The sequence below is a fragment of the Syngnathus typhle genome, linkage group LG18 (genome assembly GCF_033458585.1).
Source record: "Syngnathus typhle isolate RoL2023-S1 ecotype Sweden linkage group LG18, RoL_Styp_1.0, whole genome shotgun sequence".
Classification (NCBI taxonomy): domain Eukaryota; kingdom Metazoa; phylum Chordata; class Actinopteri; order Syngnathiformes; family Syngnathidae; genus Syngnathus; species Syngnathus typhle.
In genome coordinates this window covers 8,776,575-8,797,976 of record NC_083755.1, presented here as the reverse complement: position 1 = coordinate 8,797,976, position 21,402 = coordinate 8,776,575, and the positions used below count along the sequence as shown (strand labels likewise).

The 21,402-nt window shown below is 44.8% G+C and overlaps 3 protein-coding genes across 6 annotated transcripts; 2 read left to right on the top strand and 1 right to left on the bottom strand.

The window, feature by feature from the left end:
* Positions 1–835: 835 nt before the first annotated feature.
* csnk1db (casein kinase 1, delta b) lies at positions 836–7,909 on the top strand. Of its 3 annotated transcripts, none has more exons than XM_061304397.1 (10): positions 836–891; positions 1,480–1,566; positions 3,141–3,251; positions 3,324–3,472; positions 3,901–4,129; positions 4,205–4,375; positions 4,458–4,606; positions 4,703–4,874; positions 4,952–5,085; positions 6,562–7,909. In XM_061304397.1, exons 2-10 carry the CDS (start codon positions 1,491–1,493, stop codon positions 6,610–6,612), a joined length of 1,242 nt encoding a protein of 413 aa, XP_061160381.1. In that variant the 5' UTR covers positions 836–891; positions 1,480–1,490; the 3' UTR covers positions 6,613–7,909. The 3 variants fall into 3 exon arrangements, with proteins under 3 accessions (XP_061160381.1, XP_061160379.1, XP_061160382.1); XM_061304395.1 differs by lacking the exon at positions 836–891 and adding an exon at positions 5,496–5,561 and having other exon boundaries at positions 929–1,566; XM_061304398.1 differs by lacking the exon at positions 836–891 and adding an exon at positions 5,491–5,561 and having other exon boundaries at positions 930–1,566.
* Positions 7,910–8,175: 266 nt separating this feature from the next.
* slc16a3b (solute carrier family 16 member 3b) lies at positions 8,176–12,399 on the bottom strand. 2 transcript variants are annotated; one of them, XM_061304393.1, is made up of 6 exons: positions 12,241–12,399; positions 10,134–10,390; positions 9,925–10,068; positions 9,246–9,856; positions 8,999–9,179; positions 8,176–8,933 (listed from the first exon to the last, which is right to left on the bottom strand). In XM_061304393.1, the coding sequence occupies exons 2-6, from the start codon at positions 10,354–10,356 to the stop codon at positions 8,629–8,631; spliced, it is 1,464 nt and encodes a 487-aa protein (XP_061160377.1). In that variant the 5' UTR covers positions 10,357–10,390; positions 12,241–12,399; the 3' UTR covers positions 8,176–8,628. The 2 variants fall into 2 exon arrangements, with proteins under 2 accessions (XP_061160377.1, XP_061160378.1); XM_061304394.1 differs by lacking the exon at positions 12,241–12,399 and having other exon boundaries at positions 10,134–10,606.
* A 583-nt stretch (positions 12,400–12,982) lies between these two features.
* Positions 12,983–21,347, top strand: ccdc57 (coiled-coil domain containing 57). Its single transcript, XM_061264907.1, has 20 exons — positions 12,983–13,226; positions 13,456–13,617; positions 14,058–14,180; positions 14,388–14,531; positions 15,190–15,286; positions 15,812–15,913; positions 15,991–16,148; positions 16,228–16,302; positions 16,381–16,581; positions 16,656–16,814; positions 16,897–17,059; positions 17,682–17,759; positions 18,161–18,386; positions 18,466–18,564; positions 18,653–18,750; positions 18,842–19,073; positions 19,189–19,289; positions 19,590–19,673; positions 19,757–19,910; positions 20,340–21,347. Exons 1-20 carry the CDS (start codon positions 13,171–13,173, stop codon positions 20,540–20,542), a joined length of 2,715 nt encoding a protein of 904 aa, XP_061120891.1. The 5' UTR covers positions 12,983–13,170; the 3' UTR covers positions 20,543–21,347.
* The last annotated feature ends 55 nt before the right edge of the window (positions 21,348–21,402 follow it).

Below are 21,402 nucleotides of genomic sequence, written 5' to 3'. Positions count from 1 at the left end.
ATTAAAAAGGCAATCGTTTCCATAATACAAATAAATACTACAAAACTACAGTCAACTGGAAACCCAAAGCACATTTAATACTTCCGTGTCACATCAGACCATTAAAAACTGCTGTCATCTGAAGAAGAACAATCCAGCCCATATCAATTTTTCATCGTAAAAAATAGTTCCTAGTTCGAGTCCCGAGTTATTTCTTATTAAATTGATTACCTTATTTTTGCTTTCCCTCTCCTATGGATGTGCTTCCTGCTCTTGTCCACCAGATGGTGCTAAAAGGTTGCGCAGCACGGAAGGACTGATTTGTGACGCAGAACTCCTCTTTGAGAAGTTTGATGGTTTTCATCAGGTATCAGTCAATTACCTTGAATAAACAGATACTAGATAGTAGGCGCAAAACAGGTAGGCTCGGTGTGCATGAGAACTACACAAAAACACAATACAGTTTGAGAGTGGTGCATAGATTAAATCGTTTGGGGATTAAGACAGCCCATCCTAACCCACAGACTCCTTATTGACCTCACTGCATATCTACTGATTGATTTGCATAGCTTTAAAGTGTCTGATTTGGATGTTTGCATTGATAAAGATGTGCTTTGAACGGGCTTATTCCTTGTGTTGAATGATTCCAAGATGAACTCTGATATCAGAGTGTGTTAATCCCGCAGCATGTGAACGCAGCATGAATACGACATGCAGAACGTTAGAGTACACGTGCCAGTTAGTTATCCAATCTCTGGAACAACAACTTGGCCATGTGAGTGGTCTAGACCGTTTTTCTGATTGGCTCTCTTGCAACCAATGAGAAAAATCGTCAGCAGCTGATCCACAGTCAGCCAATCAGATCATGTCAACCGGAGGCTGTGGCGACAGATTTGGACAGGACCAACACGGGTGGGTGACGTCCTTGTCAATCTTTTTCCCATGCAAGGCAACGCGTTTCCAAAGACGGTTATCTGGTATGAGTCGGAATCGAATTTGCCTTTAGAGATAAAGTTGTTTATGAGTTAGTCAGCCTTACATTATTGCAATTAATATGTACCATACCAAACATCCGCACGCATTTGGGTCATTTCCATATCTGCCATTGGTTGCTAGGGGAAGTGATGTCACGGACCAACCCGCTTTCACGACGACGAATAAAAAAACAGCCTTTCTAATAGGGGAAGCTGAGCGAGTACTGGCTAAGGTCTAAATCCAGTCCAATCCTTCGTTTTTTTTGTTTAAAATGACTTTTCAAAAATAGAGAACATTAACTACGTGTTCTACGCTATCGATTGATACCAAAATTGTCTGTCTTCGAATCTCGGATAAGGAGAAAAGTGATGGTGAATTTTGGATCGCACAGAAGAAACCGAATCCGGAGAGAGAAGCATTAAGAATCGGTGTGTGGCTTGTTCACCACATAAGGAAAGGTGGTCAACTAAATCAACTAAAGGTGCAAAGCTGAGTGTATTTAAATCAACCAAACGTTGAATTTAGCCAGCGACGAGATGGAACTCAGAGTGGGGAACCGATACAGACTGGGCAGGAAAATCGGAAGTGGATCGTTCGGCGACATCTATTTAGGTAAGTCAAATGGTTGTTTTCGACTTGTTTGTCATTGTTGAGTGGTTTGTCCTTAACCCGCGACGTGTCACGAGCAGCAAAGACCTCGCGTCACTCTCTCAGGTCTTCTCAACCTTTGTGTTGAGATCAGCCACTCTTTAGCTAGCCTCATCAATTAGCGTTCACCTTCTTTTAACCAGTAAAAATGGTGTGATAAGACTTTGAGTTCATTTGTCGGCTTCTCGATAAGAGCAAATCTGCCAATGTTATCTGCTCACTGGCAGATGTGACGTCAAATGAATTGAAGACTCGAGCCGACTTGTGGGTTGCGCTTGAGAAAGACCCACCCAGAAGTTGGTTCCGGTTGTTTACCCGTTGCTACAAGCTTCTCGTTTGCAATCGAGTCAGTCGAGAAACGGTTGGCCCTGGTTACACAATACAACCCCCCCATAAGCCCTGGGTGAAGGCCACGGTCTCATCTTTCTACCTACTGCTGCTACTGCTGCTTGAAAATGAAAGCAAGTCGGTTGGCTGACTCGGAATTTCTCACATTGCAATCAAATGGTCATTCTTGTGAGTGACATCATCGTTTTTTTTTTTTGGAATCACTTCTTTGAAGTTGGCGGTCCTCTATCACAATGTAATCATTCATTCGACTCAATAGGTCTTTGTTCAATGCATTGGTCTGCTTCAAGTCCGTCGATGAGGAACTGCGTGTCGAGCATCTTTGATTCGTTCTGGTTTCGTTTGGGTGGAAGTCAAGTGGCGGCAGGAGTGGAAGATAGAATCGCAGACTTAAGCATTAGGGGGCGTAACGATTCATCGATACACATCGATTCATCGATATAACGCTCTACGATTTATCGGCATCGATGCTGAAGGTAAACATCGATTTCTATCGCCGTGTTTGACCTCGGACATCAGACGCCACTTTATTTTGAACTAGTACGCGGCTCCTGGGCTGGTGCTATGGCTAGCGTCCAAAAAGACGAGGAAATTTGCTCCCCTTTAGGCTTCAAGTCGTTCTTTGGAAGCACTTTGGATTCCAAAGAAAAGATGGCTCAACGGACAAGACACGTGCAGTTTGTAAATCCTGCCACGCGGTGATCAAATATTCCGGGAGCACAAATCTCGCCGCACATTTAGAGAAAAAAACACGACATCAAAGTTCAGTGTTAAAATAAGCACTTTGTGTACTGCAATACTCTTGTCATTTCCTAAAGAGTTTGCAGTACCTTGTTGATTTTGCGTATGAATTGTTATAAATCAGGAGATTGTTCTATATTTTTTATTAAAAAGAAAAATATCCATCGTAGAGCACTATATCGCGATATATCGTGAATGGATCGCAGCAGGCTTTAAGATATCGGCAAATACCGTATCGTAGTTCTTTGTATCGATGTGATATCGTATCGCGACAAAACCCGCCATTTACACCCCTAGTCAGCATTGATTACTCATCATGCAACACATACCAGGGCTGCACTTCCTGGCTGTCTGTTGAAGGCTTTGCATATTCTTTTTTTTTAGTTGGATTGTGCTTCAAAAAAACAATATCTGACTTCACGTGTGTGTATATATTTGTCCATTTTTAGGCACAGATATTTCTGTGGGCGACGAGGTTGCCATTAAGTTGGAATGTGTGAAGACCAAGCACCCCCAACTCCACATTGAAAGCAAGATCTACAAAATGATGCAGGGAGGAGGTAAGAAGAAATCCCTTTCCACCTCAAATATTACATGACCTATAACTAGTTGAATTTCTTTGGTGCTTTTAGTGGGTATTCCATCCATAAAATGGTGTGGAGCAGAGGGGGACTATAATGTCATGGTGATGGAGCTGCTGGGACCCAGCCTGGAGGATCTCTTCAACTTTTGCTCCCGCAAGTTCAGCCTCAAGACAGTCCTCCTTCTTGCTGATCAGATGGTGAGATGACGGACATATCTTCCCTCGTAGCGTTTTTCTCCCTCCCATCTTTGAGCCCACTGGATTTGATATGATTACCGAAAGTCGCCTCGGAGTCTAGTCTCCGTTGAATGATCGTGATGGGCGACTTCAGCGTTCTGAAGCACGTGACCCCCAAGGTAACACGACTTATCATAAGTAGGTGCGCCTCCTAAATTCATTGCATTCCTGCGTGAATCGTGCTCGAGCAAGTTTTGTGGAAATGGCCTTGATAGTTATTGCTTCATAGCATCCAACGTTCTTTTTTTTTTTGTTTGTTTCATACGGCTGGCCGGGCAAGTAACCACAAGGTGGAGAAAATACCCCGGCAGACCGCAGCCGTGGTATTTCTTTGTCGGTGAACAAAACGTTAATATGATGTCACCCTTCCCTTCCCTTGTCCATCCCAGATCAGTCGAATTGAGTACATCCACTCCAAGAACTTCATCCACAGAGACGTGAAGCCTGACAACTTTCTGATGGGGCTGGGCAAAAAGGGCAACTTGGTCTACATTATTGACTTTGGCCTGGCCAAGAAATATCGCGACGCTCGCACTCACCAGCACATCCCCTACCGCGAGAACAAGAACCTGACCGGCACTGCGAGATACGCCTCAATCAACACCCATCTGGGCATCGGTACGTTGTTTGTGACAGGGAGCGCGTTTGGACTTGTCTGAGAAGGAACTCAATGTCGAACGCAATCTTCTACAGAGCAATCAAGGCGTGACGACTTGGAGTCCTTGGGTTATGTTCTCATGTATTTTAATTTGGGCTCCCTGCCCTGGCAAGGCCTCAAGGCTGCCACCAAGAGGCAGAAGTATGAACGCATCAGCGAGAAGAAAATGTCCACCCCCATTGAGTTTCTATGCAAGGGGTATCCATGTGAGTCGAGCTTTTTGCGTGACTTGAAATCGCCTTTTCAATGGAAGACCTGAGCTGATTGTAGCTTTTGTCCCCCTCACAGCTGAGTTTACGACCTACCTGAACTTTTGCCGTTCGCTGCGCTTCGACGACAAGCCGGACTACTCGTACCTGCGGCAGCTTTTCCGCAACCTCTTCCACAGACAAGGATTCTCTTATGACTATGTCTTTGACTGGAACATGCTGAAGTTTGTGAGTCGAAAGATGATTTGTGCTCTTTGACATCGGCCTCTCGATATTCCGACATCTGAAGCGATTCTAATTCAAAATGGCCGCGGTTTGGAACAGGGAGCCAACCGAGCGGCAGAGGAGGCGGAGAGAGAGCGCCGCGACCGGGAGGACCGGCTGAGACACGGCAGGAACCCGGCGACCAGAGGATTACCCGCCGCGTCGGGACGACCTCGGGGAGCCCAAGACGGCGGAGCCCTGCCTGCGCCGCTCACACCCACTTCGCACACGGGTTTGTCAACGGTCCCTTGGTAACTGACGTGCCACGCTTGGCGACTATTACTCTGAAGTCTCCGCCCTGATCTCCAGCGTCCCCGCGTCAACCCTCCGGTGTGGAGCGTGAGCGGAAGGTCAGCATGCGGCTGCACCGCGGCGCCCCTGTCAACGTCTCCTCCTCGGATCTTACCGGACGGCAAGACACCTCGCGCATGTCCACCTCCCAGGTACAAGATAGTTGAGTTGAGCACATATTGCAGGAGTCCCATTTTATGCTCGACAAAGGAAGGCCATGTTTTGTTTGAGAACTAACCCTAGAGCAAACAAGGGTGGCCTGCTCGCTCGCTCACTGTGAATGGTGGCGCTGGTCGCTGCTGCGTGTGCCGCCCGCCGATAGCCGCGGATCACAACGTCAGATTAGTTTTTTTTTCAAATGCATGTTTTGCAAGTGAATGAAATACATGTCTCTAAATTCTGTCTGCTGATCTTCAAACGGAAGCGTCATTGAACCTTCAGGCCCACAAAGGGCGTTCCCCACACACCTTTGATTGAAGTGCTGCTCTTTAACAAGTCGTGCGCTCAGTTTCTGACTTGACGTATTGGGCCTTGTCTTTCCCTCCCCCCAACCTCAGAATAGCATTCCCTACGAACATCACGCCAAGTAGACGCTCGCCACATACTTGTGTGACCGTGGCAACACCGGGTGAGTTGCGCGCCCCCTGTCAGCACCAGGAATGCATTCATCCAACGTCCAGAATTTCCAGGATCATTTGACCCCCCCGCTATTCAGTTGAGGCGTTGCAGTGATTTGTGAAACTCCGGTCAAATATGTCTCAGAACTGATGGATCTGAAATCCAAGGTTGCAGTCCTGGGAACTGGTGTGGATAATGCATTACAGTGTGCACTGTAGTCGGAGAATGTAACTACCCGCCACCCCACCCCAGCCCACCCATCGCCTACTCGGACCCGAAAAGAATCCACTTTCCAACAGCTTTGTCTTTGTGGCTTGTTGCTTGCACCATTGCCACGTACATCAATGGCACGCATACAACTCACTGGCCCAAAGTGACTCACTCCCTTTCTTTCCACCATTCCTCCGGTGTGCTTTGGTGCAGTTGTGGGTTTCTGAAGTCGCTTCGACCTGCGAAATCGGAGTCCCCGCATCGCCTTTGTGACCCCCCCCGCCCCCCCCTTAACACTTGCACGAGATGAAGCTACTTGTTTTGCATCTCACCTTAAAGCTTCTTCATGGCTCTGGCTGAAAGCACAGCTTAAAGCTTCTTCATGGCTCTGGCTGAAAGCACACCATCCAGTTGTTCAGACACTGAGTGCTCTGGGTTTTCAAGGGAAAGGGGGATGATAACCTAAATGGCATGCACGCACGCACACACACACACACACACACGCACACACAATGACTGGATGGCTGCAAACGTTCTTTCTGGCTGTGAACTAATTTCCCATTATGGCAACCTTTTACTGGTATTCTGTGGAAAAGTCATTCTTCATTTCTTAAATGCAAAGAACAATTTAACAAGTCCAATGATGAATTATGGTGTTGTTGTTTTTTGTATGCTACCTTTTCATTTAGTCAATTATTTATTTTTTGTCAGATGTGCTGGAAATGTTGGGATACTTAAAGGGCATTATTGAACACTTGCTGATTGTCATGGTGGCACCCCTTCTTTGTTTCCTCATGTAGATGGTGTCAAGCGCACTGCCCGCTGGCCTCCATCCTCCGGCTCCTCGATGAGCCCCGCAGTCCGGACCGTGCGCCTACTGAGACTCAGACTAATAGTACAATTGCCACACTACTGCAAGCTGGGAAGCCAAGTGCTTTCTTAGCGACTGCTCTCAGTACTGTCACTTTCTAATGTTAACTCTTTGCCACAAGCTCCCCCTGGCCGTTTTGATGTTGTGTCTAGTCTGAGTGTTGGACTTCAGGACTGTTTTCTGTCCACTTTTGCAGGAGATCCCATCTGGACACGCACCCCCCCCCCCCCTTACCGATCACATCACGTTTTTCTTTTCTCACGCTTGTCGAAAGACAAAGGTTGTGTCCAGGGCCAACTTGGCTCTTTCAAGGATAATCTGCAAAACGAGTCGTCCCACGACAGATAACGAACGTTGCTAGAGTCTTCTCGCGCTTATCAGTAAAATGTTGCTTTTTTTTTTTCGTGTTTGTTTGTAGGATCGAGTTAAGGGGCATGTCTAAGTAAATACACACGTGCACACATGGTGAATGTACCAAACCCGTTTTGGTATTTCTAACGCTTCTGTATTTCTTCTTCTAAGGTGAAATACATATTTGTTGTCCACAGCTCACTGGGCCCTGTTCCCTTTCTTAGTGTTGTACCAAACAACTGCACTTTATGAAAGGTGGCGAGAGCTTCATTTGACACTTTTGCCCAGATTTCTATTGCGTGTGTACAGAGAAAAACATTTTGCGCTCTCTCATTTGTATCGTTTTGAAGCTGTGAAACACTTGGCAATGTAGATGTGTAAATATCGGTTTCCTTCCTTGCTAGTTTAGGGACGAGTTTCAGCATTCTTTGGAAGCCCGCCCGTGTAAGGTTCGCCAGCCGTAATTGTGTGTAGCGTCTACTTGTCGGTCGCTGTGTGTGGTGGTACCCGCTCGCTCCCCTTTTCGTCACAGAGCAGTGCTGGTCGCAGGCACTCTACTGAATGTGGCCAACTTTTTCACTCGCTTTTCAGGGGTACTCTAGTACTGTATACGAGGTGATTTTTTTTTTTCTTCCCCTCCTTCAACGACTCAGTCCGCTCAAATTTCCACTCTTTCAAATGACGCTTTGTAAGAAGATCTTAGTGTTTTGTTTTTTTTCCTAATCCCCAATTTGGATTAGATGGTGTCTCGGACGTCTGGCTGTGAGTGGCCATAGCTGTTGAAATAATGGCATCCTTCTTTCTGCCCTGCAGTTTTTGATTTGGACACTTCAGAAAAATAAGTAACCGGGCCAGCAACGTTTGTTCACATTTATATTTGCCACTGTATTTGCGTACCTAAATTGTAAATAAATGACCTCCTTGTATCTTTTAGTGCTCAATGGTCTTTTCAAAGAATGTCGGAGTACTGCTGAAGCTTTAAAAGGCAAGTTAACTGGAATTTCTTTTTGCAATGTGTTTTGAGTTTGGTCATGTGATGTTGACAAGCTGAGCTGCGATGTGGTCAGATAGATTGAATTGGATTTTGCCCGTTCGTATATATTTAGTCACAGTATCACACCGGGCCTCGGAAATAGTTTTGCGAAGATAACGCAGGCATTCCAATCTTACTAAAAACGGATTGCAACGGAGAGACACATCTGGATCGTTTATTTCTCATGTGGATACAGTACAAGAAACATGTCACAACGCCTTCGCCCAAATAGTTAATTGTATGCGCTATGTTAAATTCCATCTTTTTAAATAGAAAGCAGACAATATAGCATCGATTGACACATGACATCACTGCATTTATGCGACATTAAAAAAAAAAAAAAAAAAACGTTAGCCAGTCGTATAGAAGAATAAAGGCAAATTCATCGAGCATCGTCGGGTGGGCAGTATAGAGCTTGGGGAATGTTGACTTAAGTGTGACCCACCGATGCTGTTCAAATAAATAGGATTTAAACAAAACGATAAAATGGACATGGCGAGGAAAAAATCCGTGCGTTTAAACTCACAATTGCCGTACAGTATTGTATTGATGTTTACTGCCCTATGTCAACGAATTGCTCTTGATACTGATACAGTATTTTGAATGATGTCCTCATAACGATGCTTCAGTATTCTGCTCTATCCCATCCATCTGCATATTATCTCCCCCTGCATTCAAATCTCTGTATTTTCCTCTTTCTTCATCTTCCCGCTCCTGATCTGGGCCTTCCTTCTCATTGTGGAGGCTCTCCTCTGGAGCCTTCCCTGCCATTTCCAACGTAGCCTCCGGGGGTGCTTCTTGTTTCCTTTTGATGCACAGGAAGTTCCCCAGAGCGATCACGGCGGCGGACAATGTGACCTCACAGCCCGCCAACAAGAAAATGTACATGTACTTGTGGGTGGCATCCAAGAGGCGACCTGGAGGAGAGCACATGAAGCCACCGTTATTAAGGTCAGGTACAGCTGAGCCACAACGCTCTCACCTGCTCCAGGAGGCCCCACTAAGACAGCCACGGCTTCCATCAGCAGGACCAGGCCAATGGCACTGGGGAACTTTTCCGTTCCCACGATAGCCATCAGGACCTCAAACTGAAGGGCTCCCACCATGCCGTATGACATGCCAAAGAAGACACAGAAGGCCACCAGACCTCCATAGGTGTCTGCCTGCATCCCAAGTCAAAGGTGTTTAAAGATGTCCGTTCATCACGGATGCGCAACCTCCGTCCTTACCTGTGACCCGATGAGATCGGTGACTCCGTTGAAGAGCATGGCAAAACTGAAGAGGTAGACGCACCTCGGCCGTACCCACTTCGTACCGGCGATGATTCCGCAGAGAGGACGAGCGAACATGTCTACAAATCCCAGAATCGTGAGCAGCAGGGCCGAAGTGGTGTCCTCGTAGCCCAGCCCTTTGGCGTAGTTGACCACGAACACGGGCGGCACAAACAAGCCCAGCACCATAATGGAGGCCGCCACGGTATAAATAAGAAAGCCTCTGTCCTTAAACACGCTGAAGTCCAGTAATTTCTTCTTGGGCTGAATCTTCTTCTCTTCTGCTTCTAGAAGATGGCCGTCCTCAAATTGGACAGCTTGCTTTTTCGGTGGCAAGAGGGGCCTCATAAGAGCACCGCAGGCACAGCAGTTGAGGAGCATTCCCCCCAGTATGAGAAAACCACCCCTCCAGCCATAGTGGTACTGAAGAATTTGGCCCAGAGGGGAAAGACAACACAGAGCCACGGGGCTGCCTGCAGCCGCCAGCCCGTTAGCCAAAGGTCGCTTCTCGCTGAAGTAGCGATTTAGCATGATCAGGGATGGCTGGAAATTCAATGCCAGGCCCAGACCTAGTCACACAAAAGGGAGCAGAAGTCATTGGCGACCTTGAAAACCGGTTCAGCTGCGAGCGGCCCACCTGTAATTACGCCGGTGCAGAGGTAGATGTGGATAATGCTGGTTGCAAAGGAAGCCAGAATCATTCCCAACGAGGCAAAGAGTCCACCGACCATCATGACCGGTCGACAGCCGAACCTGTTCACCAACACGCTGCACAGAGGACCTGCCGGGGGGGGGGACGCAAAGAGTGAGACCACACCAATTTTGGAAATGGACTCACAAGCCTACCTGTGCCGTAGAGCATGGCAAGCAAAATGGAGGAAATCCAGGCGGTGTCACTGTAGCCCACGTGGAACTCCTTTATTAACTCCTTGAAGAAGACGCTGACCGCTTTGGGGAAGGCGTAGGAGAAGCCGGTAATGACGAAGCAGCCGACTAACACCGCCCAGCCCCAGCCGCCGTCGGGTGCCTTCACACCGGTCGGTCCGTCGTCCACCACTGCACCCCCCATGCTATTCTCGGGCTGATCTGGTGGTAGTCAGAAGCTGCAACACACACACATCTTTATTACATTAACACAAAATATAGATGGAATATGAGTCCAAATGCAATCATAACTGGCTGCCACTGTACTGCCCCTTTTTTTTTTTTTTTACGATGAAGCAATGTGTGTTATGAAATGCAGGAGTACGTGTTGACACCTGATAGTTCTGCCTGAAATGTGTTTCATTGTGTTCCTGGTAACAAACAGTACACACAAAAATAAACCACTGCGGCATGCGTTTTGTGAATGTTAAGCTCCGCAAATGTTTATTTGAAAATCAAATGAAAGTTGTCGTGACATATTCAGATTTTCAGATGAATTACCGTATTTTCCGGCCTATAAGGCGCACCGGACTATAAGGCCCACCTTCAATGAATGGCCCATTTTAAAACTTTATCTTTATATAAGGCACACCGGACTATAAGGCGCACCATTAATGCATCATGTCAGATTTTTAATCCTAATCAAATCATTCTCCATTTTATCTTTTTTATTTCAACTTCAGACGGAACAAATGACTTTATAATCATAAAATAATGATCCATAGTCTTTTTGAGTCATGATTCATAGTCTTCAGCGGGCCACTTGTGATTGATTTCATGACACAATGCTTTGGGCCAGTTTAAATTTAGGAATTTGGTCCATATATAAGGCGCACCGGACTATAAGGCGCACTGTTGGTTTTTGAGAACATTTTAGGTTTTTAGGTGCGCCTTATAGGGCGGAAAATACGGTATGTAAAGTTTCTAACACAACTTTTCCCTATCAGGACATTCTTAGAAAATCTTTACCATTGTACATACATCATGGTGTACATTGATTTTTTTTCTAACATGTATAAATGAATGTTTTTATTATCTGAAGAATATTAGTCCAAGAGGGCCTTGTGCTTGGCCCTAATATTTTTTATTTTTTTGAAATTGGAAACAGCTATGAGTGACCACGGAATTAGTTTCTCGTCCTAAAGAAGATATAGCATGTTCCCTTTTCTGCTCCATTCCCAAAGGCACAGCATGACCACAGCTCCACTCCACCATTAAGTTCAGAGCCAAAGAAATATCAGCACCAATACTAATTTAAGACCCTCTGCAATCCACATGCATGCGCTGGGAGCAAGTGTCAAATGGAACATTTCTCATGTCTAACAGTCAGATGAAAGCACTCCAGATGCTTTTACAAAAGTAAAGACCATCCGAGCTATCTTGATATATATAGAGGGGAAATATAAAGTTGAGTCATTTCAAGTGGTCTCATCTATTCTGGGATACTCCGGATGCCTGTTGACGTAGCTCGAGGAATGTGACGTCACATTGATCCTGCCAGAGCAAAGCCGACTGGCTGACTGGTGTACGTGAGGACCGCGGCGTCTCCTCAATGGATGGTTTTAATTGAAAAACCAATTATAAGCGTAAGTTTAGGATTGCAGGCGCGTGACGTCACGGTGACGCAATGCCGGCTGGCGTACGTGAGGACCGCGGCGTCTCCTCAATGGATGTTCTCGATGTGAAATTCTTTATTAGCACAATTACGCTTGGATTCTTACGTTATTCGGACTGCTTTTACATAGTCGCGATTTATTGGAAGAATCGGTTTTTTTTTCGTTTTATTCACGTGATAAATGTTCCAGATATTCAATGGAATTCAGTAGTGCGCGACAAGAACGGATTGTGACAAACATTGGATATTCTTAACACGACGAATTTTAATCACCTCGTTTTTAAATAAATAAAACCCGTAAAACTCTGTACCTGTTGCTTCTACCACAAATTATTGCGTAGTTGAACAGATGGACGCATATTAAACTGAAGAGAGTAAAAGCAGCAGGTTTTCCGCCCACTGTCGCCTGCCTACCTGGAGAGATGCTGCTGTCCTGTCCACCGGAGAGCCGTCCCGCACCGCGCCGTTCAATGCAGACCATGTGAACGTGATGTCGACACTGCTTTTATAAACGGCGGTGCTGCCGGGACACCCCATTAGAACTTGAGTCACCGTTACGTCACTTGAAAATATCCACGCATCGTTACGTTGATCAGACCGTAACTAGAATGGCTATTTTACAAATCATATTTCCTCCATTTTTCTTTCAATGTATGTACGCAGCATCGCTCGCTTACAATGACCTTGAAAAGTGTACGGAAATGATGGATGTACCCCGTGTTTATGTATTCAAAATGAAATAAAACACATATTCTTAGATTGTTTTTTTAATTTGATATTTTACACACATTTCAACGCAGGTATAGACAATCGTCTGAGTTTTCCCGTCAACAAAACAAATCGATACAGGAACGATTTACTGCGGCGTCCATGTCACCGGGGAAGATATTAACAGACTCGCGGTTGTCATGGAAACCTGACTCCCTCAAGCGAACTGACCCATAGACAAAATGACACAGTGGCCGGCTCGTATGAATATAGTTTGGAGTACTAAATTAAATGAATTCAAAGTTTTTATTGATGTATACAATCAAATGAATCATTTAAAGCATACCAAAAGATCGGTAAATACGCAAGGCAATAAATACACGGTAGGCTCCAGGAACCATTTATCGCTGTTTGTGTAGCCAGGGAAGAAATTGCAATCGTGCAGTTACCATAGAAACCATTTGACCCCTCTCCTAATTCATAAATAAAGAAGCTAATTCAGTAGCACCTTGCAAAGGAGTAGTTTTCAATGAATATCCACTTTCGTTGTGCTATTAACCACAAATTGACTAGTTTGACTACATTAGTGTCATGTAGGATAGCGTCTCTGTTAGCAGCGGTTACTTTAACGCCCAAATGGTTACGGCGACTTTGTCGACATCGACTGAGGAGGACACACTGGCAACTACATGGTGGGATAACTTGATATTTTGTTCTTATTTACATATTTTTTACATACTTGTTAAGTTGATTTTTGTAGCTTAACAGAAACACAAGGTGATAGGTAATTGATAGAAAGAAAAGGAATATGTATATCAAAGCATACTGGACGGTGTACGACAAATTTTCATCCACACTCCATTGTATTGCATTTTATTTGTCATCATCAAAACGTGACTTGTTTTGTTTTGTGTGTTGCAGTTCCAGAATGGAGGCAAGTAGGAACACCCGAGACTGCGGGCTGGGAGACCTGGAAGCTCTGGTGGCCAATAAAGAAAGGGAGTGGAAGGAGCTTCATGCGAGAAGGATCCATCTGTTGGAAGATTCTCTTGCAAAGGCCAAGGAGGAGTGTTCTTCCCTCAGGTATTCCGAGGCAAAATGTCTCAGTTGCGTACAATACAGTCGAATTGAACATTTGAACTCTTGGAGTGTGAAGCCATGTTACAAAGGAGCACTATTGTAGCATACACACAGAATTGCTTTTATTTGCAATGGTTTTGAAACTCCGTGATATCTGCCTCCAAGTCAATACAATGGAGGTGTGTTGATCAAGAGTAACCAAGACCTTTTATGCGGAAAGACAGATCACTGTTAAAAATGTCCATTTTTTAATGTTACGCAAGTACGACATGTGAAATAATTCAATCACAATAATTGTTTGTTTGACTTAAGATACAGAGACACCATTTATTTGCAATGAGTAATCGTTGTCCTGCAGTTAATGCAAACTCCATTTTGCACATGATGCCGTCTGTATAAATGGTGACCTGATCCATTGTTTGTCGGTACTATATTTTCCGGAGCTATCAAAACCAGAAGCTGAAAGAGGACTTTCAGTACAATCTCTCTATCCTGGATGAACGTGAAAAAGAGCTGAAGCGATACGATGTCATCACCACCAGGGCCGTGAATGCGGAGCAGACCAGGTCAAATGATAACATTGATACATTTTGCAATATTAGAATACAAAAGAACAGCTAAGCCGCATCACCAATTGTGCTTTTATAATCATGTTTTTATTACTCAAGGGATCCGATTGTGTAAATATTGTGGGTTACATATTAAAGCGGGACAGGAATGATCCCGGCAGGCAGTCTTAAGTCATTCCCCCAAAAAAACGCTCCCATTTACAGGCGAGAGGAGCTGAGCCGACTCCGTATCCAGGTTGCCACGCTGGAGGAGAAGCAAGCCAAAGATGCCGTTGCGAGACAGGAGGAGCTGCGTCTAAGCCAGAACAAAGCCGCTCAACAAAGGCTGCAGCTGGAAGAACTCAGACAGTGAGTCTGGAGGAGGGGGAAAGAATTTATTCAGATGCAGCACTGGGTGACATTACGTTGCAAAGTATTTGTAGATTGGAAAATAATAGGATCGATATGAAACGACAGTGGATTTAAGAATGGGCAGCGTTTTCAAATCTGCCCAGTTTGATCTTTACTACCCCTCCCAAATTTGAAGAAAGACTTACTGCTGTGTGGTGGGTGGGCTTCAACCTTGTCAGGAAACGTTGCCTTCCTGCACAGCCACGTCCACGGTGACTTCATCAATGGCGAGTCGGACTGCGGGTGGCCAACGTCGCCTCATTGTTCTTAAAGCTCTCCATGAGGTTGTTCCATTTGGACCACGTTAACAAAGACCCCCCTGCAAGCTTCTCTAATGACTTTCTTAGATGTTTGATCTGAGAACTTGTGGATGTGGAAGGAAGTTTGGAAGATCTGTTTGATGTGTGCGAAGAGGGAACAAAGCAGGAGCATGTACAAAGGTGTTCCTGTTGCTATCTGACAGACTGAGGTCTGAGGAGACATTGTACAGAAAGGTCTTTAAAGCATTTTGTACATGCTTCCTCATCACGTTGATCTACTCATGTTCTCTCTCAGGCACACTGATCAAATCATTCATCCAATCGTATGTGTTTGTGTGTGGCTGGATGGATGGAAGCTCTATGACAGGTGCAACTCAAAAGCAAACGGAGGAGCATGAGCGGACGAAGCGCAGATTACGCCAGATGGAGGGGGAACTCGCTCGGCAGAAACAGGTGAAGACAAAAAGTTTTTAGCCTTTAATTCAGGGACGGGCAGCTGAAATGCTCAAAGCATTTTTTTTTTTCCCAATCAGTGCTACTGGGAGGCCACTTCCAAACCAGATGTATGACCACAAATATTAAGGGCTGAAACACATCCTCTTTTGTTTCTTTTAAATGAATCAAGGAACCACACTGCCAATGCGACGACCTTATCCTGACCTCTACTCCAAAACTCGAATGCGACCAACAATGTGGACATAACTCTTGCTCATGTTACAGCTACAGTGTGCAAGACTGAAATAACAACCCGACCTTTGGAATCAAAATTGGCTGTTATGTATTCCAGTATGTCATGGTCAGAGGGTTAAGAGATCTTGCATGCTCATGTTCATGAGTCGAAGAAATCTGCTGTTAAACTCACACCCATCAAAATAATCATCACCATGTGGCCCATAACAAATACATGGTAGGGATACTGGGTTAGAACCTGATTTGGAACACAACTGAAATGAATTCAAATCTCTCCCTTGACATCAGGAGATGACAGCAGCTTGCGACAAAACGCTCAGACGACAAGAGCACGAGTTCAACTTCAAACTCGACGAGATGCGCGCAGCGCTGCTGTCCAGTGAGCTCAAGGTCTAGAAAGTAGGAAAATGTCTTGAAGCAAAATATTGCTACGATCTTTTGTGTTGACATTTTTATTTCTTCTTCAGATCAAGTTGCTGGCCAAAGAGCACGATGTTCAGAGCCAGGCTCGACTCCGAGCCACGCACGCGCTCAAAGCATCTGAAGAGCTCGTTAAGCAATTACAAGTCAAATTACAATGCAAGGCTGATTTGAATAATCAAGCCACCGCTGCCAAGGAGATCAGGTATGACGTAAAAAAAAAAAAACCTCTTCATGAATTTCCTTGGAGACTTTGATGTATGTTTACATTTACTTGGTCTCAGGATAAAGGAACTTGAGGAACAATTGAAACAGATGGAGAACAAACTGAAGAAGCAGAAGGAAGACCACATAAAGAAGTGAGTCAGCCAGGAAGGAAAAAAAAAAAAAAAAAAGTACGGCACAAATTTCTGAAATTGTCTGTGTTGTCTATCAAGACACGAGGAGGTGGCCCGGGCTCTGAAAGAGAAGGATGAACAACTGGAGGCCCAGTGGCAAGCCCATGAAAAGCAGTTCAAGAAAACAGAAAAACACATTGTCAAACTGAAGAACGATCTGGAAATCCAGTCCGCCCAAACTCGCTCGGCACAGAAAGACATGGCGAAAACGTTGGAGAAGAAAGATGACACAATAAAGAGGTGAGCCACGTCATGTGGATCAGCTATGTTTGTGCAACTAACATTGAAACGTCGCGTGCCTGCGTGTTCCGCAGGCTTCGTACCGACGTGACTGCGGCCCAGACAGTTTTGGAGAGGCACGTGAGTCAGACCTCCAACGAGATGGTCGCCAAGAACACCCAGCTGATACGTTTACAGAACACTAACAGCCAACTCCGTGCTGACTTGGAGAGGAGCAGGGAGGAGATTGGCAGGCGAGAGACTCGATTGACTACCAGCTCCGTTCAAATGTAAAATAGTCATGTTGATAACTTGATTTTCATGTTGTCTTGTTAGGTACAAGCAAGATGTGAGCGCTGGTCTGCAAAGAGAGGCAGCCCTTGAACGAGCACGAGTCCAGTTGGAGTTGGAGTGGCAGGAGCGCTATGATGCAGTCAAAGCTAAACATTACCTGGATAATGAGCAACTTATACAAGATTTGACACTTTCCAGAGATCAGGTCAGGGTTTTTTTTTTTCCCATCATAAAAGAAGACATTAAAAAATACTCTTCTTTTGTGTCAATCAAGTGAAAACCAGGGGAGGTGAGCCAATATGTTTTTAATCACACACAAGTCGTGATGTGTGTGTTGGCTGCCATCTTTGAAAAACATTTCGAGGAAAAAAAAAGGACGAATATGAATTCCCGCATATATTGTCTTTAATAATTAAGATCCAGATTTAATCTCATAAAAGGGATTTAATTCTTTTAAATAACAATCGTATCATAAATAACCACAATATACTTCTAATTTGTCCGATTAAAATCTTTGTCTTGTAAAGATTACAAATATTCTTTGCATAGTTAACTGATTTTTGTCAGTAAGTGCACAAAAAATAAAACCACTGAGCAGAAGTTGGAATCTATTAGGAGAGGAAAAAAAGTGCAAAAAATATATACATATATAGTGGCCCAAACACTCATTTAATATCTACATTTTTTTTATTTTATGCTTTTCATTGTCGTATGCTTTTTGCGTCTCGTTTGTAGGAGACAGGGTTCTTATTCTTTTTAAAAACTCTTTTAAAAAGCAAAGTACGTTATCTGGTGTTTTATTTATTTATCGACTTCATCTTTATCAGGCAAAAGCAGAGCTGAGTGAGAAAGAAAAGCAGCTGCGTGACTTGAACGGCACAAAGGAGAGGGACGAAGCAACGCAGGTAAGCAAGCAGGAGGAGCGTTTTCTGAATTTTAACTTCACTCTTTGTCTTTTTTCCTTGAGCCAGCACTCTGTGAGCTATATTGGCCTTTCTGCTTGACTCCTCCAAAGTGGCAGCTGCTGTGAACTGTTGCCACCATAGGAATGAACAGCACCTTATCAAATGACACTTAAAGGCTAAGTGGTTGCGATGAAAACCATGACATGCTACTTGTTGAACGGTGACACCGCCAGGTATCTTTGTGTGACGTTAGCAAGGTCAAACCACTTCCTGTATTGCAAAAATCGAGTTTTTTACTCCTCTAAATGTGCGTTGTGGTTCTTTTTTTTTCCTGAAAGCTGATTTGCATAATAGCTACGCTGGCCTCATGAGTGGATTTATGCCGTGTCACATCCTAACAGGGTCTCACACCTCAAGAAGATGTGCAGGAAGCAGAGCAAATAAGTTCCCTGGTTGAGCAAAACAAGTTTTTGCGAGCTGCCGTTTCCCAGATGAGAAAGGAGATGGAGGATCTTGGTCATCTTCTACCGCATCCACAGACCGAAGCGCCTGCCGCTACCTCCACAACTGAAGCTCTTGCCAAGCATCCGGACATCTCTGCCAAGAGCATCCCAGCTAATTTGTCAGGTCGCTTTCAGAGAAACATAGTGGATGTTTTTAAAATGTCACCAAGAGGTTCGCTAACCTTTCCGTTGCTTTGTTTCAGACCAGACTCAGGCTCTGAAGCAGGAGGTGCTCCTCCTGAAAGCTCGATGCAGACATCTTGAGGAGCAGCTGGATCTTCTCAAACTTGACAAGCCTTGCAGTAGGACACATTCACAAAATTCACTCTTCTCTAGCAAATACCGACTTCTTTTTATTTAACCTTTTTCTATTATGCTTTGGATCCTCAGTTTGGTGTCTGGAGAAGGATGCTGACTCCAGTGCTTTGAGGAACCAAGTGGGGAGAGGGACACACGTAGAGCCTAGACATGCCAACATAAGAGATCAGGTACTGGAGAGGTTCTCCATTTCAAGTAACCAATAGAGAACACAGTCAGCAAGTTTATTGGATAATAATTTCCCCCCCATGTCCTTTTTAGGTGCAACAAGTCCGAGACGAGAAGCTCCATCTGTGGCAGCAGCAACTTAACTCAGCTCTGACGGCCGGTGCCGCATCCGGTAATGTTCAGAGTGTTAAAAGGAACATTGCGTTGGCACACAGCAGGCTGAAGCAGGCGGCGTCTTACATTGCCCGCCTGAGCAAGGAGAAGCAGCAGCTCATACAAATGGGCAACTGCCTTCGTGCCCGGATCACTTCGGCAGGATTACACGGTACAATAACAAACGTATAACGCGCTGTTGACATTTTTGGTTCGGTCAGCTCCGTTCCAATCTTTATCCTGAGCAAGCAAAATGGAATACAAATCCGATTTGGTGTGCCTTACAGAGGGAATTGAACCAAAGAGGGATTCCGTCACAGAGGAACAAGGACATCCAGATGATCGTCTTTTCGCTTTGGAGCAGCTGCAGTATAAACTCACCACCCAGGTTCATTCTCGAGCTATGTTGCTTTGTTAGTAGAGTCTAAGTCAGGATGCTGCTGCCTCTCCCCAAATGAATACCAATCAATAATATACATTGTAAAATGACACAAAACTTGACATGAAGTGCAGATGAATGACTAATCTACCAGATATTGTGTGCTAATATATCTTTGGCTCCACCCACCTGTACCGGATCAATAAAATAGATGGATGAAAGTCCTTGCTTATGAAGGAGCTGAATTTGTTGCGTATTCCTACCACAAGGGGGCGAAACGAATTCACTTATGCACTATGTGTGTTGTAGGAGCTCCAGTATGCTGTGAGGCAGCAGCAAATGGCTTGCACTGTTGCTGAACATGTTGCTTCATCAGACAGCAGAGAGCCTCACGTAAGTGGAGACGGGAACCTTTGTTACACAGGCCACAAGAGTCTGAGGTCATAGTGTACAAAACGTCCAACTTCTTTCCTCAGACTTCCAAATTGTCCGACAAAACTCCGACAACTAGTCAGCAACAAACCTCATTGGAGGTGAAAACACAGGCCAGCTCAGAAGAGTCATTGCAATCATTAAAGGACATTTGGGAAGTACTGGACCATGGACTGAGCTCATCTATTTGTTCAGAAGGTAACCTTATCCAAAAGACAATATTAGCTGCATGTCATTTCATTATTTGCCGTCTGCCAATAGAATCAAACATTTGAATATGCTCAAATGTAGGTCACTAGAACCCTGCATTGAGCATCCATGCCACACAAAAGACCATCTTCCGTTAACGCACTTGAAAAGATACAACTCTGCTAAACTGGCTCGACATCATTGAGTAAAGTTGCAAAGAACGAATGGAAAATCTTTCCCACAATGTTCCCAACTGTTGTTTCCTTGCCCGTGTTGCAGATTAATGGGCGGATGCCAGAGTTGGCATAGCCTGCACGCAATAATTCGACCCCTGACCCAATACCTCAGTCAGAAACTTTACCCTTGACCCGTATGATGTGCTCATGTATTATTTGGTACGACACCAGCGAAATGACAATACCTCCTATCTGTATCAAGGTGAAGGTGAGCTGAGCAGAAGCAGGGCCACCGCTGAAGTGATGGTGACCGGTACCAGCGCCCCTATCCACAGTCGTTCCCCGGCCGAGCTGCAGCAGAAGAACGACCTCTCTAAAGTACCATCGAAGCCTCCGAAAAACTGCCAGCATGGAGGAGCCCCTGGCAAAATCAGCAGGATCAGGAACTACAATACTAAAGACTGACGCAGTAATCCAAGATAACATAAATATGATCATTGTGTGATCAGTAGATTGTGAATAAGTGTATCGGGATTAGAGCTACTTGGAGTTTGAAAGATTCAAGGGATCGACCTTGCACATCTCTCTACGCCTTTTGGAAATAGTCAGCAGTAGTTTTGGAGGACTTACCGTTTTTTTCCGTGTATAATGCGTGAAATTTAACTAATTTATTGTCCTAAAATCTGGGGTGCGCATTATACATGGGTACAATTTTTTTTTTTTTTTTAAAGAAGATCATGGTCCATACGACCGCAATGCTCTCGTATCAGACGTTTGCTCGATCACCTGCTCGTTTGCTGTCACAATGTACTCTACACAAATCCGAAACATTTGTTGCGGCTCCGAGTCACGAAGAGGGGCAAGTTTTGGTTTCCAAGGGTGTTTTTATTCCTCTTCAACGTCTCTCCCATACAGAGCCGCCTTTTTCACGTCCGCACGCCTTTTTCACATGTCCGCACTGACCGCGGTGGTGCCTTTACGGGCAGTCGGAGAAATCAACGCCAACAAAAAAAATCACATCCAGCCTAGTTAAGACCATACCAAAGACTATAAAAATGAGACCCATTGCCTCCCTGCGTGTGTGACGATCATTGAGACTTAAAAAAATAAAATAAAATCATAAAAATTGGTATTATACATGGGTACAGGCTTTTTTCCAGCATCAACATGCCATTTTTAGGGTGCGTATTATACATGGGGGCGCATTATACACGGAAAAAAACGGTAGTCCATGTATGAAACGTTGCAATAAAAGTTTTATTCCCTTTTACGAAGCTTTTCTGTTTTTGCTCTGCTATCTTGGTGGGTCAGTAGGAGTTTCCTCC

Bases quoted from the DNA above. Each gene is read 5' to 3' on its own strand.
- csnk1db (XM_061304397.1), top strand. From the start codon at position 1,491: ATGGAACTCAGAGTGGGGAACCGATACAGACTGGGCAGGAAAATCGGA. The intron at 4,376-4,457 runs GTGAGTCGAGCT...TCCCCCTCACAG, and splicing joins TCTATGCAAGGGGTATCCAT to CTGAGTTTACGACCTACCTG. The intron at 5,086-6,561 runs GTACAAGATAGT...TTCCTCATGTAG, and splicing joins CGCGCATGTCCACCTCCCAG to ATGGTGTCAAGCGCACTGCC.
- ccdc57 (XM_061264907.1), top strand. From the start codon at position 13,171: ATGGTTACGGCGACTTTGTCGACATCGACTGAGGAGGACACACTGGCA. The intron at 15,914-15,990 runs GTCTAGAAAGTA...TTTCTTCTTCAG, and splicing joins TGCTGTCCAGTGAGCTCAAG to ATCAAGTTGCTGGCCAAAGA. The intron at 17,060-17,681 runs GTCAGGGTTTTT...CATCTTTATCAG, and splicing joins TGACACTTTCCAGAGATCAG to GCAAAAGCAGAGCTGAGTGA.
- slc16a3b (XM_061304393.1), bottom strand. From the start codon at position 10,356: ATGGGGGGTGCAGTGGTGGACGACGGACCGACCGGTGTGAAGGCACCC. The intron at 10,069-10,133 runs GTAGGCTTGTGA...CCCCCCCGGCAG, and splicing joins TGCCATGCTCTACGGCACAG to GTCCTCTGTGCAGCGTGTTG. The intron at 8,934-8,998 runs GTGAGAGCGTTG...GCTCTCCTCCAG, and splicing joins AGTGGGGCCTCCTGGAGCAG to GTCGCCTCTTGGATGCCACC.